The sequence below is a fragment of the Bubalus kerabau genome, chromosome 6 (assembly GCF_029407905.1).
Source record: "Bubalus kerabau isolate K-KA32 ecotype Philippines breed swamp buffalo chromosome 6, PCC_UOA_SB_1v2, whole genome shotgun sequence".
Lineage (NCBI taxonomy): Eukaryota > Metazoa > Chordata > Mammalia > Artiodactyla > Bovidae > Bubalus > Bubalus kerabau.
The window spans coordinates 94,077,253-94,097,062 of NC_073629.1; the positions used below are offsets into that span (position 1 = coordinate 94,077,253).

At 38.5% G+C, this 19,810-nt stretch overlaps 1 protein-coding gene across 5 annotated transcripts in view; it reads right to left on the reverse strand.

Annotated features, from left to right (window-relative positions):
- Positions 1-344: 344 nt before the first annotated feature.
- ZYG11B (zyg-11 family member B, cell cycle regulator) overlaps positions 345-19,810 on the reverse strand; it is a 79,913-nt gene continuing 60,447 nt past the window's right edge. For 3 of the 5 annotated variants that reach the window (XM_055585873.1, XM_055585868.1, XM_055585870.1), the window contains 4 exons: positions 18,731-18,928; positions 18,553-18,605; positions 17,361-17,458; positions 1,713-6,410 (listed from right to left, as the gene is read on the reverse strand). In XM_055585873.1, the coding sequence (XP_055441848.1) occupies positions 6,220-6,410; positions 17,361-17,458; positions 18,553-18,605; positions 18,731-18,928 (540 nt within the window). In that variant the 3' untranslated portion in view covers positions 1,713-6,219. Of the gene's footprint in view, positions 1,267-1,712; positions 6,411-16,313; positions 16,655-17,360; positions 17,459-18,552; positions 18,606-18,730; positions 18,929-19,810 lie in introns of those variants that run through there. The other 2 variants (XM_055585869.1, XM_055585872.1) reach the window with 2 other exon arrangements.

Genomic DNA, 19,810 nt, shown 5'->3' on the forward strand with positions numbered 1-19,810 from the left:
AAGGAGAAGGGGACGACAGAATGAGATGGTTGGATAGCATCACTGAATGATGATGAGTTCTTAAATTATTGAGCAAACTACAGGAGAAAGTGAAGGACAGGAAAGCCTGGTATGCTGCAGTCCATGGGGTCACAGAAAATCAGACATGAATTAGCAACTGAAAAACGATTTTCCCTAAGACTTAGTTTCTTCAATTATAAAATGAGGTTTCTGAAACTAAAGTTATTAAGGACTCTTCCTGGTCATGGGCTTCTTATATTGCTGCAGGAAGGAGAACCTCTTCCAGGGCCCTAGAGTGGGCTCTTATCTAACACACAGAAAAGAATTGTCCGAGGAGACACACGTGCTGACAAAGCAGATTTTATTAAAAGGGCACCCGGGTGGAGAACAGTAGGGTAAAGGAATCTGGGAGAACTGTTCTGCCATGTAGCTCAGAGTCTCGGGTTTTACGGTGATGGAATTAGTTTCCAGGTTGTCTTTGGCCAATCACTCTGATTCCTTCCTGGTGGCGCACACATTGCTCAGCCAAGATGGATGCCAGTGAGGATTCTGGGAGGTGGTCTGATACGTGGTATCCCCTTTTGACTTTTCCCAAACTCTTCTGGTTGTGGTGGCTTATTAGTTCCATGTTCCTTACTAGGACCTCCTGTCATAAAATCACTCATGCAAATGGTTACTATGGTGCCTGGCCAGGGTGGGCGGTTCCTAATAATACTTTGTTTTTTGGTAGCCTCCCTCACTAAATGGACTTAAACAATAATGCCAGTTAATTATCTCAACAGTTGTGTGAATGACTATCAACTCAGATATGCTCTTTAGAAGTGTTCTTGGGCTGTCTGATGGGAGCCCAGTCTTGATAAGGTATAGTTTCTGTGGCTCTACAACAAATACTGTGGAGTGGTCTGTGTTATGTAATATTTATCTGTTTACTACTTCCTCTTCTCGACAAAACTAGAAGTTCTCTGAAGGACTTATATAAGTTCCAACACATGAACAGTACCTGTGTTTGTGTTAGTTGCTCAGTCATGTCCTACTCTTTGTGACCTCGTGGACTGTAGCCCGCCAGGCTCCTCTGTCGATGGAATTCTCCACGCAAGAATGCTGGAATGGGTAGCCATTCCCTTCTCCAAGGGATCTTCCTGACCCAGGGGTCGAACCCACATCTCCTGCATTGCAGGCAGATTCTTTATTGTCTGAGCCACCAGGGAAGCCCAAACAGCACCTAGCGTGGGAATTTAATGAAATGAATGAATGGAGTTCCAGGTCCTGAAAAAAAAAAAAACAAAAAAACACTGGAAATTTTTGCAGTAAAATCACTGGCCTTTGAGAAAGCCAATTGAGAAAGCAATTGTTATAAGTGGATGACCAAGGAATCTGCATTAGTTTTAAATTTTAAAGCAAATGTCTAGAATAAATGTAGACAAGACACACTTTACATAAAATTTGTAACATTTATTTAAGCAAAAAAAAAAAAAAAAATAACAACCCCAAACAAAAATCTGTACACACAACATTAATACCTAACGATGTCCTGATTTAATATCTAGCATGATTCAGGTACAGGACCCTCCCATTCATCTGGCCACAGTGAGAACAGTGCCTTCAGTCCAGATAACTGAGAGATTTTGAAATGTATACGTGTTTTCCAATGAATTTTTCGTATCTTTTGAAAAGAGTTGAACTCTTCTACCAGAATTCAAGCAAAAGATACCTTTTTCCACACTCACAAGTCAGTGAGAATTTGACAGTGGGAATGCTACAAAAGTCAGGGATTTAAAATTTTATTCTTACAGGTTATCTGAGAGTATAAATCTTGACATAGCATCCTCCCATTATTAAATGCTCTCAAGAATCTCCTGCTTTTATGAAGTACGTCACAGCTTTCATTAGCTAAGCAGCTTCTTGCTTCTAAGCTGATTAAAATAAGCTTAAAGGAACCCAATTTGAACAATTCTCCAAAGTAACTTCAAAAATTAAGCACATATTATTAATGAATATTTATTATTTCTCATAATTTGATATATTTGGATTTTCTAAATATTCTTAACAGCCATTCTGTCTAGCTATGCAGTCAGATTGTGCTCTCCAGTAGAGCTTTGCTTCATCCAGAAAACGAGAAATAGCATTGATTTTCCCATAATTTATTAAAAACACCGGGGGAGGGTAAAAACAGGCAGAGAAAGCTCTTTCTTAGGTTAACATTGAATGTCTTCAGTTAAGATTTGGAAACCACAGAATGCATAATTAGGAGTGTACATGTCATGCAAAATCTATGAAATACTAAAAAAGATAAAGCCATTATGCATTTTAAGCACACTCAGCAAAATCTTCTATCATACTGCTATTTTCATCATTGGATGAAGCTTGGATTTGCATTATTACTTAAATAAACAGTTCATGAGTTAACACAAAAAAATGAAAAATGTGTCAATACAAAGCAGATGGTAAAGTTTAAATACTCAATATCCAACGCTACAGTGGATTTCAGAGGGAAACCGTAAGTTTGCAAACCTCTCTGTAAGTTGTCTCAGAACACTACTTGGAAACCCTAGCCATATAAAGTCCCCAAAACAGTAACATGCAGATAAAACTGCCCACATCAGCTGACAGTATGACACTGCCTTTAACTTACACCTTCAGTTTAATACTGTTTATCTCAAGATAAAAGTTGCACAATAACCAAATAATGTAAACATACTATTAGAGGGCAGGAGAAGGGTAGGTTTCAACATATACAATACAGCAAGTTTATTTCCTGGCTACTCGTGACCTCTTTTTCAACCTTGGGTACTGCTGCACAGTGTTTCCTAAGGGGTGGAGCGCAGGGGGAGGAAGAATGTCAGACATTCTAAAGCACTAAGCCAAAACCAAGGTTTATTAATTGATTCTACCCTAATTCAGCACACAGTGAAACAAAATATGTTTTCATCAAAATGTGTCCCAAAGATCTAGAAGATGGCCCAATACTATCCTGAGCAATGCATAATTTAAAATACAGCCAAATGACTGGGGAGAAAAAGGGCCAACTCAAAAGGTCCCGCCAGCAAGATTAACTTCCTAGGCTGGATATTCAGGACCAATGTTTTAAAACATGAATCCTTGATTCTTTGGAAGCTTGCAAACCAAAGATATGAAATTAAATTTCTACAGTTGCCTTGTGGGATTCATCTCCACCTGGGTCATTCACTTAAATTGACTAGTGCCACTAAATAGCATTTCTGTCCAGGAGTGAGAAGCAGCAACACTTAAGGTCAATTCCTGGGTCTGTGAGTCTGATATGATTTTTTAAATTCTCAACTAAGATCAGTAGCCACTGAGTATTTGGCCAGAGAGTAAAGTAACTTATTACTACTTGATTTATGTTTCTTTTTAACTACAAAAGGACAAAATGATTTTTTAGAGTATAAAGAGAACAGCAAAACTTACTTGATGGGAAGAATGATATACCTTAATTATTTTTGCTTTTAGACTGCTCTTGTTTTACTCATTGATAACAACATGCATCATTATAGTCTAAAAAGTCTAATTCCATTTCCTTTAGTAGGTTTAAACCTTGCTGTTTGTGGACTGACGTAGTGATAATTTGCAATATCTGAGTGCACCAATGATTTGAACAATGAGTGGTTCAACCCTAGTCTAAATTGTGCTTGAAACAGCACCCCTAACCCACTGAAGAGGTAACCCTTGAAGGCACCAAGTTCCATTACATTCTAGTGTACAAATGCAAACCGAAGGCCGAACAGATTCTACCTTAAGAGACAGGCCAGTTACACCTCATAATTTATATATGAATGAGTGAAAGTTGCTCAGTCATGTCCAACTCTTTGTGACCCCATGCACTATAGCCTACCAGGCTGCTCTGTCTGTGGAATTCTTCAGGCAAGAATACAGGAATAGGTTGCCATTTCCTTCTCCAGGGGATCTTCCCAACCCAGGGATCAAACCCAGGTCTCCTGCATTGTAGGCAAATTCTTTACCATCTGAGCCACCAGGGAAGCCCTCAATTTATATATATATATAAAATTGTGTATCTAATTATGGCACAGAATTGTCTATAAGGTCTTAAATCTGACTACAATTCAAAATTGTAGTCAGATTTAAGACCTTATAGACAATTCTGTGCCATAATTAGATACACAATTTTAAGAGTCATCCCAATCACAAAGGCACTAAAATTTTTATCTATCTGGGATGTGCCTAATTATCTTGCTTTTAAGACTCAGAAGTATCTGGCCATTACCAGTGCTCAAAGTAGTAAATTTCAATTTAAATACATTTGAGTCTTCATCTATCAACAAGTTATTCTGAGTAATGAAGGGGTTAATTGTTTTCCATACATTTTTAGCCATATTTGAAAACAATTTATAAAGACAAAAACCTAGAATTTGCCTACACGGAGCATGTACTTTTCTTTTAAATAGGATACAACAGAAACTTGAAGCCAAACTTCTCAAATAGGCTGTTCCTTAACTACGCAAGCCAGAAGACCTGGAAATGGTCCACACAGCTAGCAACTTCTAAGCTATTGTAGGACATCCTATTTTTGACATTTTGCCTTAGATATTTAAAACCCAGGAAAAGGGGACATTTTAAAAAGAATTTTCCATTTCCTCTGAAATATTTAACCTGTGAAAATTTATCTTACACCTATAAAAATTCCTTGAATCAGAATTAACCCACAATTTAAAATGGTTTTTAATGATTCTAAATACCTATTTTCTTTTAGTTTTTATTTCTGTAAAGGAGTACCAAATAATTCAAGTATGATTATTCTGATAGTGGTATGAAACATGTATGTCAAAATATTAACAGCATACTAATAAGCCAGCTCCTTTCTAAATAAAAATGCTTCTGAATGATCACAATGATTTAAATGTACCATTTAAAATCTCTATTGAAAACATTTTGGCCATCTATGAAAAAAATGCAGTTATCTAAGACTGCAGGTTAACCTTATTCACAAACTGAAATTTAAAATGGAAAATAACTCTCTTGGTGACTTGCTGCCTCCCAACTGCCATTATTGATAATTGATTCTTTACTATACTATAACAACTCTCCTAAAGAAAAGAAAACTGTCTAAAAAACAACCTATCACAAAATACTTCCTTTTCTGCACTGCAACTAGAATCATTACATTTAACAATCATCTAATTCTTATTTATTTTTGGCAGTGAGACGTGGATATCTTTCCCTAACATGAAAACATTAAGATACATATACTTTGAAACAAAAGAAAATTAACTTCTTGTGGCAAAATTTACTGTTGTTAATTATTATTTTAAGTGAGCAGGTAACACCATATACGGTCTCTATTCCACAGAACAAAATGACTTTGAAATAGAGAGAAAAGAACAGTCAGTTTTAGCAAGAGACGATTTTTTTCACAACAATATGACATAGAGATTCAGACAGTTAATTAATCTCTAACACAGAATGCTGTAATATTTTACACCGTGGTAGCTTGGGGAAATATTTCTAGAGAGTAACCTGCAATCTGTATAGGAAGCAGCAGTACACGTCTCCAAGAATTAATATGAAGAACAAGCTACTGCTCAATGTCTTAGGAGAGGTGGGTTCCAGAAGATTAGCCAGTCCCAGTTTAAAAATACCTCAAGAGCAGGCCTTTTCCCAGTTCCTAACCTCTATTCTCCCTTAGTAGTTTTTAATGTATTTTCTGCCAGCCATCCTGGCACTAGCCAGTAAGTAGCTTTCACAAGGGTAGGACTCAGATTTCCATTCTTTCACACTAAGAAGGACATCTTATAAAAGATACACAAACAGAGAATAAAGGCATTTTATACAGAAGCAGTATAAAATTTACAACTGAAGCAGTGCCAGCAATCAAGTTAACAGCTTATCTGAAGCTGCCAATTGATTGGAAGGGACTTTAAAATCAGAAAAGTCTGGCCTAAGGGTTCGTGCAAACTTCATCATAAAACTGTAGAATTTTAAGCACAGGTAAGTTCAAACACTGAAAGATGTGGAAATCTTCCTAAAAGGCAATGATGAAGGAAGAGACCCTTCTTGCCTAATAAGTTAAAAATCACAAGACAAATCAGAGACTGTTCACATGGGCAGTACTATACATTGTCAATCCCATACTCATCTTATGACTCTTATCATAGAAACCCCTAAAACATCACAGAGGGTAAGCTATTCCAAGTGAACTTATCACAAAAAGAATTTCTGTGACTCCTATCCAATTACCTATGGCTATCAATTTAGTCTGGCCTGGGACTGCTTTTTACAGGGAGGTGGCCTCCCATGGCGTACAATGTGTTTTTCTAAGCTGTCCAGAATGGCCACAGCAATCTGCTGGACGTGGGGATCAGTCTGTTCGTGTTCTTTGATGTTGTATAAATGCTGCAACCCTCCTTCCTCAATCAGCATGCTGCAGTACCTTGAGGCTGAAAGAAAACAGGAGAAAGAGCTTTCCTTAAAACACTTTACTGCCTTTTTTGTAGAATAATTTTTATTTATTTGCTTAAATTTAAGCTGTTTTATTATTGCCCATTAACATAAGTTAGAGCTTGATAAATGTCTCTGTGATGATGTTACACAACACTACAGGACTCACATATAGGTCATAGACAACATTCATAACATTATATATATATTATATAATATATATATATATATAAATCATAAGACAGGCAGTCCAGAAAATCTTTGACCCCAAAACGTGGGTAAGATAGATACTTTAATTCATTTCCAACGTTTTAAAAATAATTTTAATGGCAGTCATATTGTATATGCCAATGTTCATTATTTAAAAAAAATTTTTTTTGGACTTCCCTGGTGGTCCAATGGTTGATAATCTGCCTGCCAATGCAGGGGACACAGGTTCTGATCCTTGGTCTGGGAAGATTCCACATGCCCTTAGGCAACTTAGCCCTTGCACCCTACAGCCCATGCTCTACAACAGTAGAAACCATGGCAATGGAAAGCCTGAGCACAGCAGCAAAAGAGTAGCCCTGCTTGCTTTAACCAGAAAAAGCTGGCCCGTAACAGAAGACCCAATGCAGCCTAAATAAATAAAACATTTTTAAAACTTAAAAAAATTTTTTTTTTGCACACATGCTTTTTTGAGGGGGTGGGGGTAGGGAGAGGGCTGTGCTATTTGGCTTGTGGGATTTTAGTTCCCCGATCAGGGATTGAAACAGGACCCTCAGCAGTTAAAGTACAGAGTCCTAACCACTGGAACACCAGGGAATTTACTGTACATGTGTCTTTTAAATTTTTTTAGTTTTAGTCATATTTATTAAAGTCTAATTTACATGCAATAAATACACCCAATTTAATCTATAGTTATATGAGGCAGAGGATGAGATAGTTGGATAATGTCACCGACTCATTGGCCATGAATTTGAACAAACTCCAGGAGATACTGAACAAGAACAACAGATACACTAGTGTAACCACCAACACAATCAGGATATAGAATATTTTCAACAACAAAATAAGTTTCCTTGTGCACCTTTGCAGTCAATCTCCCCTGCACCTCTCATCCCAAGCAACCACTGTTCTAATTTCTGCAATGTAGATTTTTGCCTGCTGCTGCTAAGTCACTTCAGTCGTGTCCGACTCTGTGCGACCCCATAGACGGCAGCCCACCAGGCTCCCCCGTCCCTGGGATTCTCCAGGCAAGAACACTAGAGTGGGTTGCCATTTCCTTCTCCAATGCATGAAAGTGAAAAGGGAAAGTGAAGTCGCTCAGTCGTGTCTGACTCTTTGTGACCCCATGGACTGCAGCCCACCAGGACCTCCGTCCATGGGATTCTCCAGGCAAGAGTACTGCAGTGGGGTGCCATTTTTGCCTAGAACTTCATATAAACAGACTCATCCAGTATGTAATCTTTGTATTCAAGTTGTTACCTGTATGTAGTAGTTCTTTTGCTTTAAGCTGAGAAATATTCCATTGTATTGAACACACCACATGTTTTTAATGTTACTGTACTGGACATTTGTTGCATGTTCTCCCCTGACCCCCAGCATTTCGTTACAATGACTAAAAATGCTATAATCATCCTATTATTATAAGTTTTTTGTGAACTTTTCATTTCATCCATCTTGAGGAAACACCTAAAATGCTGGGCTAAATGTATGTTTAACTTTATAAGAAATCACCAAATTGTTTTCTGAAACGACTGTATAATTTTTCAATCTCATCATCAAACGAATGAGACAGTTGTTTCATCAACACATACCACTGTCCATCTTTTTGATTATAGGCAGCCTTCCTAGCAGGTATAAAGTGGTATCTCATTGTGGTTTTAATTTATATTTTTCTAACAATGTTGAACTGCTTTTAATCTGCTTATTGGCCATTTGTATATTTTTCTTAAGACATGTCTATTCAGATCTTTTGCCAGTTTTTAAACTGGGTCATTTTTCTTTTTATTATTGTGTTTATACATTTTGAAAACAAGTTCCTCATTACGTATATAATTTGCAAATATTTTCAACCATTCTGAGTAGTCTTTTCACCTTGTTGATGATGTCCTTTAAAGCACAAATGTGTTAAAAATTTTTATTAAATCCGATTAGACTAGTTTTTATCACTTATGCTTTTGGTGTTCTATATAAGAAAACATTGCTTAATCCAGTGTCATAAAGATTTATATCTATTTCTTTTAAAAGTTTTATGTATTTATGCATATATAAATGCAGTTTTTATACTTAGGCCAATAACCCATTTTTGAGTTAATTTTCGTATATGGCATGAGGTAAGCATGCAAGTTTCTTCTTTAACACATGCCTGCTGCTGCTGCTGCTAAGTCGCTCCAGTCGTGTCCGACTCTGTGCGACCCCATAGACGGCAGTCCACCAGGCTCCCCCGTCCCTGGGATTCTCCAGGCAAGAACACTGGAGTGGGTTGCCATTTCCTTCTCCAATGCATGAAAGTGAAAAGTGGAAGTGAAGTCGCTCAGTCGTGTCCGACTCTTTGCAACCCCATGGACTGCAGCCCACCAGGCTCCTCCATCCATGGGATTCTCCAGGCAAGAGTACTGGAGTGGGGTGCCATTGCCTTCTCCTACTCAGTTTTCTCAGCACAATTGGCTGAAAAACATGTTCTTTTCCCACTGAATTGTCTTGACACCCTTGTCAAGAATCATTTGGCCATAGACGAATGGGTTTAGTTTTGAACTCTCAATTCTATTGCATTGATCTATACATATATCCTAATGATGTTGGGCATCTTTTCATGTGTGTATACTTGCCATCTGTAAATCTTGTATTTATTTATTTATTTATTTATTATTTATTAGGCTGTGTCAGGTCATTGTGTCCCGCAGGATCTTTTGTTGCGGTGCACGGATCTCTAGTTGCGCCATGCAGGCTTCAGCAGTTGCAGCACACAGGCTAGTTGCTCTGTGGCATGGAGGCTCTTCCTTTCCCAACCAGGGATCAAACCTGCATCCTCTGCATTGCAAGGCAGATTCTTAACCACGGGACACCAGGGAAGTCCCCCTGTCATCTGTAAATCTTTGGTGAAGAGACTATTCAACTCTTTTGTCCATTCTTTTGTTTTTTTTACTCATTTTGTTTTCTTATCATAAGTTTTCAGAGTACATGATATATTTTGAACACAAGCACTTTATCAGACATATGACTTGAAAACATTTGACCCAATACAGTGGAGGTGACAAATAAATTCAAGGGATTAGGCTAACAGAGTATTGTCATATCAAACACCCTCTTCCAACAACACAAGAGACAACTCTACACATGGACATCACCAGACAGTCAATACTGAAATCAGATTTATTATATTCTTTGTAGCTGAAGATGGAGAAGCTCTATGCAGTCAGCAAAAACAAGACCTGGAGCTGACCATGGCTCAGATCATCAGATTCTTATTGTAGATTTCAGGCTTAAATTGAAGAAAGTAGGGAAAACTACTAGGCAATTCAGGTATGACCTAAATCAAATCCCTTATGATTATACAGCAGAGGAGAAGAATATATTCAAGGCATTAGATCTGGTAGACAGAGTGCCTGAAGAACTGTAGACGGAGATTCATAACACTACAGGAGGCGGTGACCAAAACCATCCCAAAGAAAGAGAAATGCAAGAAGGCAAAGTGGTTGTCTGAGGAGGCCTCACAGATAGCTAAGAAAAGAAAAGAAGTGAGAGGCAAAGGAGTAAGGGAAAGATAAACCCAAATGAATGCAGAGTTCCACAGAACAGCAAGGAGAAATAAGAGAGTCTTCTGCAAATGAATAATACAAAGAAGTAAGAGGAAAACAACAGAATGGGAAAGACTAGAGATCTCTTCAAGAATATTGGAAATACTAAAGAACATTTCATGCAAAGATGGGCAAAATAAAGGACAAAAACAGCAAGGACCTAAGAGAAGCACAAGAGATTAAGAAGAGGTGGCAAGAATACAAGAAGAAATATACATAAAAGGTCTTAATGACCCAAATAAACATGATGGTATGGTCACTCACCTAGAGCCAGACATCCTGGAACGTGAAGTCGAGTGGGCCTTAGGAAGTATTACTACGAACAAAGCTAGTGGAGGTGATGGAATTCCAGCTGAGCTATTTCAAATACTAAAAGATGACGCTGTTAAAAGTGCTGCACTCAATACGTCAGCAAATTTGAAAAACTCAGCAGTAGCCATAGGATTGGAAAAGGTCAGTTTTCATTCCAGTCCCAAAGAAAGGCAATGCCAAAGAATGCTCAAACTACTGTACAACTGCACTCATTTCACATGATAGCAAGGTAATGCTCAAAATCCTTCAAGCTAGGCTTCATTAGTATGTGAATAGAGAACTTTCAGATGTACAAGCTGGATTTATTTAGAAAAGGCAGAAGAACCAGAGATCAAATTGCCAACATCCTTTGAATCACAGAAAAAGCAAGGGATTTTCCGAAAAAACATCTACTTCTACTTCACTGACTACGCTAAAGCCAGACTATGTGGATCATACTTGCGTCCTGAGAAACCTGTATGCTGGTGAAGAAGCAACAGTAAGAACTGGACATGGAACAACGGACTGGTTCAAATGGGGCAAGGAGTACATCAAGGCTGAATATTGTTACCCTGCTATTTAACTTATATGCAGAGTACATCATGTGAAATGCTGGGCTGGATGAATGACAAGCTGGAATAAAGACTGTCAAGAGAAGTATCAACAACTTCAGATATACAGATGATATCACTCTAATGGCAGAAAGCAAAGGGGAACTAAAGAGCCTCTGGATGAAGGTGAAAGAAGAGAGTGAAAAAGCTGGCTTAAAACTCAACATTCAAAAAACAAAGATCATGGCATCTGGTCCTATCACTTCATGCCAAACAGATGGGGAAAAAGTAGAAACTGACAGATTTTCTTTTTGTGGGTTCCAAAATCACTGCAGGCCGTGTCTGCAGCCATGAAATTAAAAGACACTTGCTCCTTGTAAGAGAAGCTATGACAAACCTAGACAGCATATTAAAAAGCAGAGTATCACCATGCCGACAAAGGTCTGTACAGTCAGAGCTATGGTTACTAATGGTTAAAGTTACCAATGGCATTTAGAGATGGATCCAAACCTGACTGGCATTTGTTTCATCTACTCAAGACAAACACTGACAAAAGGCCAGGACTCCTTGGCTTGATGCCTTACTGGGGACTTAAAGAATTTTGCACAAGAGTGGGTAATTTAATCAAGAAGTAGAGAAGTTACCAAAACCCACTGGTGAAGCCCTGATGTGGGCTACAATTAGACTGAGAGAAAATAAAAATGTAAGGATTGATAGGATTATGAAAGTTGGAATGTTTAAACAGACTTTCTAGAAAGAAGTTGTGCCTCTTCTACCTGAATATTTTATGGAAATGAGGATTATGTCTGGCTGGGGAACACTCTCCTACTCAGTATTGTAAGATTAAAATCTGTGGATGAAGTCCTAATGGAGGCTACAGTTAGGAATATAAGGATTAACAGAATTAAGGTAAAAGTTTATAGGAGAATTAGTATGTGAATTTCTTTTATCTGACTGTATTATGAGGATGGACATTTTACTGACTGGGGAATGTTTTCCCTACCTAACATCATAGAACAGAAAGCCTACAAATCCTTCTTTCAAGCAATGTTAATTAGATACGCTAAGTGGGGAGGAAGGCTGCCCTAGCCAATGCAGTGTGGAACAGAAGCTGGAGGGCCAGTAGGGACAAATTCTCTGTGTGATAGTCCTATGTGAAGGGCAGACTGCGGGTTATGGCAAAAGCCTGTGAGCCTACCAAGATGACTACTGGGACTCTGGACCAAGAATTTCCATTTAACGGCATTTCTACCTTGCTATTTGACATTAATTGAAGCTACCCTTATGACTGAAGGACAAACAACAATCTTCAAACCTGAAAGAGCCACAGTGTTTTTGAGTGACGTCAGAGAAACACTCTAATGGGGATGACAATGCCCAGAAGAGTTAAATGATAAAATGGAATCCGCTTTTACACAGGGTCATCCTACCTGTAGAATGTAAGGAGGGGATACTCAAGAGAAGGGAGCATCTTTCTCACTAGTACTGACTTTGGAACTGCACAAGGAGCTGCCAGATTCTATTGTCACTTGGACAGTGGCACATAAACAGCTCTCCACTAACCAACAAAGAGCTGCCCGGTTTGTGGACAGCAACTCCAAGGTAAATAGACAACATTCTGTTTGGAAGGTCATCACTCTGACTGAAAAAGGTAAAATCCAAAACACCTCTGTAGAAGGAACTGCAAACTGTTTTCCCAGCAAGGATAGAAAAATTGAATAGTAGTAAAAATCTCCGCTTTCATGGGCAGTGGCCAATGGTCTGCCTTTCTGCATCAATAGACATGATTAGATTGCTTTTCTTTCCTGGTCTGGTAATAGGAAGAAGCATATTGATTTTCAATCTTAAAGCAACTTTGCATTCTTGGAGTAACCTCCCTTTTATACACTGTTAGGTTCTGTTTGTTAACATTTTTTAAAAAGAATATCCTCATCTATGCTCATGAGATATACTGTTCAGTAATTTTCTTTTCTTATGTCTTTGCCTGGTATTTATATCAGGATACCTCTGGTGTTCCTTTTTTTTTTTTTTAAACCCAGCTTTCTTTGAGTTTGGATATTCTCTATTGCTTTGTGTTCAATTTCACTGAACTTTTTTCTTCTTTTCTTATCTACTCTTAAGCTCACTAAGATATTTTTCATGTTAAATTTTTATTTATTTTTTATACTTCACTTTTCCTCCTTTTGGTATTCATATTTTCTTAAAAAATCTTGAATCATATCTATAAAAAATGTTTTTAATTTTCCCCTGCTAATTCCATCATCACTATCATTTCTGGGTTTGTTTCAACTGTCTGATTTTTCTCTTGGTTACAGATCATATTTTTCTGCTGCTTCTCTCATCTAGCAATCCATCATATAACTAAACATATTGTTGAGTGTAGACTTTGCTGTCTTTTTTAAAAGAGTGCTTAGTTTTTCTCTGGCAGACAGTTTCTCCAGAGCAGCTTGATCATTTCAAGACTTGTTTTGTAAGCTTTGTAGGGTTGCCTTAGAGAAGCCTTTAATTTAGGGCTAATCTCTTCTGGCTCTTCTGGCATCTGCAGTGAAAGCCCTAGGTATTATGTTCTTTCCACTGTTTGGAATTTAAATATTTTCCAACCCTGTGTAAGCTCATGTTGTTCAGTTAGCAGTCTCTTTGGTATTTGGCCTCAAGGAGTCTCATCCTAGGCATCCACAGCTTAGTATTCAGCCTAAGACTCAAGAAACTCCTATGAAGATTTCTGGAGTTCTTTCTAGATCTAACTGCATTGTTCTGCCCCCAAATTCCATGCACCTCAGTCTTGCTGTGCTCTGATTTTTGTCTCCTCCATCCAATGAAATTGCTGAGCTGTACTTGATTCCCCTATGCTACTCCAGTCAATGCCTCCAGAAAGAAAGACAGGGAGTCTGTAGAGTTTGTTCTATGCCTGACTCTCAGCACACAGTGTGATCTGATGGCAAACAGCAGGAACTGCAGCAGAGCCTGCCTCCCCACCCACCTCCCCAAGCCTCCCTGACCCCCTTCCACCCCTCAAGGGCCCATAGCAGTCCAGTCACCCTGCCTGTGCCCTGCTGGGGAGACCCTCAGATGTAGGCACACTGGAGGCAGGTCTTTGAGAGGGGAACTCCAGAGTCTGAGGGTGGTGCTGCGTGTGGGCTGGGGCAGGCCACGTCAGTGTGTGGTTATCTACTTGAGCACACATCCCTGTGTATGTATGCAGGCCCATTCACATGTCCGTGTATATGAGGGGTGAGCTGCCCACCAAGGGTGGACTCAGGGTTGCCAAAACAGAGGCCTCTCCCAGTTTGGGATGGTCCAGCATCTCTTCACCTTGGGGACCCTGATTACAATTCTGAGAGGTCTCTGCCACCACCCCCTCAGGCTGCCCTCTCCTAATCGATGTACCAACCCTCATCTGTGGACCCACTGAAATCTTCCCTAAGGGTGTCTGTGCCTGGCATGACATTTAGGGCCGCCTTGCCCATGCTCACAGGGCCAAGTGGAGACTGGCCCTATAGCAGAGCTAATGAGGGGTCCTGGCCTCCCAGACTCCCCATACTGGCCACTGTGGCCATCTTCAACACCACCTCCCTGGACACACTCTTATTCATTCAAGAAACAACTACTTTCATCCTCTCCTGCAACAGCCCTCCCTGCCTGCCCTGTGTCCATCTCCTCCAGGAGGTAGAAGGCTGGCTGCTCTGCTCTGTGACCAGGGGAGACGTTTCTTTGGGCAAAGAAATGGGCTTTCTTTGGGCTTTGGGCAAAGCTGTGTTGACTAGAAAAGGCTGGCTTCCTCTCATGGATCTGTGATTCTTACAGCAAGCCAGCTTCCTTCTTTCCTTGGGCCACTAGGAATGTCCCCCCTGCCCCCGCCAGGCTGTGGCTGTTCTCCATCCCTTTGTTCCAGTCTCTACCATGTTCCTCAAGCCCCTGGAGGAGGCATGGCCAAGAAGAACCAGGTGACAAAGCCCTCTCATTTGTTCTCTCCTTTCAAGGATCAGAATCCTTGCAATCTTTTGTCTAAGACTAGAACAAACTGTTTCAAATTTTCCCCACATTTTTCTATTGCTTATACTCTGGTACCAGTTACTCTGTCCTGACCCAGAATATAAGTTTGTGCTCATATACTTTTCTATCATGTCTTCTTCGCTTATAATTCCACTGTCTGGATGTTTCAACATTATTTTACATTCCCCTATTGCTGGACCTCTAGGCTACTTAGAGTTACTTCCTACTATAAATAATGATGCAATGAATATCTCTGTAAAAACAAGCATTTGAGTATAATTTTTAAATTAAAAGGTAGACTACCTAAATGTTCATCAATAGGGATGTAGCTAGGTAAGTTTAATAAATTTATAGCCATATGTTATGGGTTAAATTGTATCTCCCTCAAAAGATAAGTTAAAGTCCTAACACCCCCTAAGGCCCAGGACTTCAAAATGAAACCTTATGTGGAAACAAGGGTGGGGCTGATGTACTTGGTGAAGTTACATGATACCATTGGGGTAGGCCCTAATCCAATATTACTGATGTTCTTATGAAAAGGGGAGATCTGGACACAGAAACAGACACACACACAGAAGACGATATGAAGACACACGGAGCAGAAAACACCAGAAGCTGGAAGAGGCAAGGAAGGGTCCTCCCCTGGAGGTGTCAGAGAAAGCATGGCCCCACTCACACCTTAGACTTCTAAGCCTCCAGAACAGAGTGACAAAATGTTCCTGTTACTTTAAGCCACCCATTTTTGGTACTTCGTTACACTTGCCTTAGGAAACTAATACACCATAAAATAAAGATTAAGTGATTATTGTAAATCATGTTGCCAAAAATTTCCCAAAATATGGGAACATGCTCATTATAACGTGTGAAACAGGTACTATTATTATTTCCATTTAACAAATGTGGAAACTGAAGTCCTAGATTTAATAATTTGCTCAAGATTGCATACATGGTAAGTGGTGGAACATGATTTGAATCCAGGTATTAATAGTCTTGTGTCTTAATCACTATGCTACACTAACTCTTAATGTTTAAAAGGTATAAGCTTTTTAGTGCATTAAACTTTTTAGTGCAAACTGAGAAGTAAATTCCATTTAAACATAAACAGGGAAGCAAGAAAGTAGGAACCTGGACTACCTGAGTTGGAGATAAAATAATCTAACAATCTCCAAATTACAGTGCATTATAGAATAAATTCTTAAGGGTACTCATTTCACAGAGTAAACGTGAAAAAAACACCAACACCTAAGAATAGTCACAAAAATGGTACCAGTTAAATGAAATGCACTATTATTTATTTATTATGTTTTATTGTCTCCTATGAGTCTATGAAAAGTAATGAGGAAAGAAGCCTGGAGATTAGAGGCTGGGTATAAAATCGGACAGACGTTTAAAAAAAAAAAAATACTGAGAGTTCTCAGAACCTAAAGGTACAGAGAAAGGAAAAAAATATTTATAGCAGAGGCAGTTTAGTGTAGCTAATGAGGCAATCTTATGTTTATGAATGAACAACTCTGCTCCAGGAATTTAGTAGGAGGAGGCAGAAAAGCTTCCAGGTGGAGGTTTAGGTGGGTACAAGGTGGTTTTCTCTGTCGCTTCCCATTCCCTAAACCATCTTCCTCTATCCACCTGACAAAGAAGAACTTTTATTGAGTTCTCTTTTTGTGATAAGTGTTCATCAAAGAATGCAACAAGAAAGAATATAACAAAACAGTACTGCTACTTGCTAAAAAACTGTTGTTAAAAAAACGACTCTCACATTCTTATATAAGGCCATTTATAACACAGCCCCTATTAAGACTCTATAAAAGAAACTTAACTTGTACTTAATTGTGCAGAAAAGCTTTATACCCCTTTGAGGATATATAATGTTCTTCCCTCTTATATACAGAAAGAGAACCATGTAGCTGCTTACTTCCAGTCCAGTCACAGAGAGTATATCAATTACTATGAATGGCCTACATATCTAAATTCTACTACCTTCCTTCTATCTTTTAATTTTTTTCAAATTATTTTTCCTTGGATCTGATTTTTAATTTAAGAAAATTTAATTTATACTTTACTATTAAGGTATATTTATGTGCTTCTTTTTACTATTTCAAATTACCTATGGAATGAGTTTATATTAATAAATACTGACAGAGTTACATCACATCACAGCCTTCAAAAAAGAATAATGGAAAAAAATGATATGAAACCTGATTTAAATAGTTTACTTTTCCACACACTATGGATGCTGGCAGCAATGTCCTAAACACTGAATATACATATCATTTTAATTTTCTAGCTGAAGGACAAGAATTACATTCAAACACAGTTCTCTTTCGGTACATACGATTCTTGCTGCAGACATGTTGCATGGCCCAAACTGCCCATAGCTGGACTCCAGGTGTTGTGAAACAGCCAAGTAATGGGAAAAATGGATTAAAGGACCTAAAAGTTCAAAAGAAAAGAATAAAAGTTACATCCTATACTTTGCATCATTTTCTAAAGCAATGATTCCTGAGCTTTTCACTCCAGAAATTTCATCCTTCTATTTGTAAACTAATATAAATGACCCTCTGTAGAACATCGTTCCTTTGTCTTAGCCATCTGATGAAGGATTGTATTCAAACAAAAGTCTTGATGAAGAAGATAGAAGATGATCAGAACAATGTACTTTTTCTCAAAAGCACCTTTCAGTCTTGAAGATACACATTCTGAAGAACAGTAGACCTTGGTTTGGAAACCTAGATGCAAAGTTAGTTGATAACCAACCAATAGAACATCATGAAGGAGGTCCAGAATTTAGCCTATTTCTTCTAGTCTTCTGCCCCAAAATGGGTAAAACATATTGGAATAAAAAGTACTGGCAGCATCAACATTTATAAAATAGACAACAAAATAAACTGTAATGATAATATTTATGTTGCAATCTGGAATAGGAATACTTCAGGTATATTAGTAACTTATCTATCAAATCACTTGTCATAAATAAAGTCAGAATCCAGTATGCACTTTAATAATTACAAACTGCTTCCCTAAACAAATCAGGTGCTGCTTCTAGTTCGTTAAATGTGTTCTCTTGTTTTACACCTCCTTGCATTAATACTCTTCCTAAAATCTTCTGTCCCTGCTTAAAACTCAGTTCACAATCTACTTTCTCTGGAAGTTTTTCATTATTTTCCAGTGCAGATTTAAGTACTTTCATCTTTTTTTAAAAAGCATTTTCATCTTTGATTTTAAAGCATTGTATGAAATTAGCATAAGAGTGAATTATATCTGATTTACATTTGGTTTCCCTCACTAGGCTGTAAAGTTCTTGTTTGGAGGCACCATATCTTATTCATCTTTGAATTTCAAGGGGATAGAACAAGACTTTGGCACCTGTCTTCAATGAATATGAAAGGAGGACTGATGAATGATACGTAGCAAAATAAAGTAAAAACATAGATGCCTAAGGGAAAACGATCATACATCTAATAGCAATGACCTCTAGGCAAGCAACATGACTAGGTTGGCTTAATATTAATTATCTTGCTAATTACCTGTATGCTACCATCTCACACTCTGGAGTTGGCCATTTCAAAATAGCTGAATGCTGAAAGACATAAGACACACAAGAAGGGATTATAATATTTATTTAGTATTGCATGATGAGGCTTTGATAGTTTAATCATTATGAATGTTGTTTGTATTCTTCCAGAAAACAGCAAGTTACCCTACCAGATCATCCAGGAGAGAATTCCTCTGGCTGCGACTCAATGTCCAAGCTTGTTCACCTCTAGATATTAAGTGGGCAATAATTCCAGCTGCAAAGTAACTGACTTCCACTTCAACACTATGTAGAAGACTACTGATGTGGTCTATAAAATCCTTCCACATTAATTCAGAATGCAATTCTTGTACTTCAGCTATATTGTTCTGGGGGAAAAAATATAAAAATTAAAGTAATTATGTATAGTAAATGGCTAAATGACACTGCAATGATTTAAACATGTATGAACAAAAGGTGAAGACTGTTGCTATGTTAGCACTGTGGGATTGTAGGTGATTTTATTCCTCTCCACCCCAAACAATAAAATAAAGAAATAGTAGTTTCTTTTCAAGTGATTTAGTGAACTAGATAACCTAAAAATTTCCTGCTGTACAATATCTAGTTGTGCTGGGTGAAAAACAGCAAGCAAACTTTAAATATGTAACTTTTTTGTCTGGGATAAAATGTAAACAGGAAATCAAACTAGAACCTAACAGGCTATCTCTGGCTCGCAGCAGTGGGGGGCGGGCAGGGTGCAAGAAAACTGGGTTTAACAGCCATGCTAGGTCAGAAGTAAGGACCAGAGATACTAAGACTTTGCTTACAATGCAAGAATTTTCAAAGCATTACACCTCAATAAAAGGGTGGCCTGGCATAGAGACAAAAGAAAGAAGCCTATTGTGATCTGGGCTCTGGCCTAAAAGGAAAAGTCTTCCCTTGTAATTTATAAACAAGCAAGACTCAAGCAAGACTGTAGTTCAAATTTATACCATCTGTGTGGTCTGGAGAAACTCCAACCTGAGAGCAACCATAAGAGAGGTAGGAGAAAAACAGTAGGAGAGGTTAAGGGCAAAGTTTGGTATCTAGAAAGCAGAGATAGGTGAGTACATCAAAAGGATGAAAGGGGTACTTCCCTGGTGGCCCAGGGGTTAAGAATCCGCCTGCCAATGCAGGGAACATGGGTTCAATCCCTGGTCCAGCAAGACTCTACGTGCCACGAGGCAACTAAGCCCATGCACCACAACTACTGAGCCCTGCACTCTAGAGCC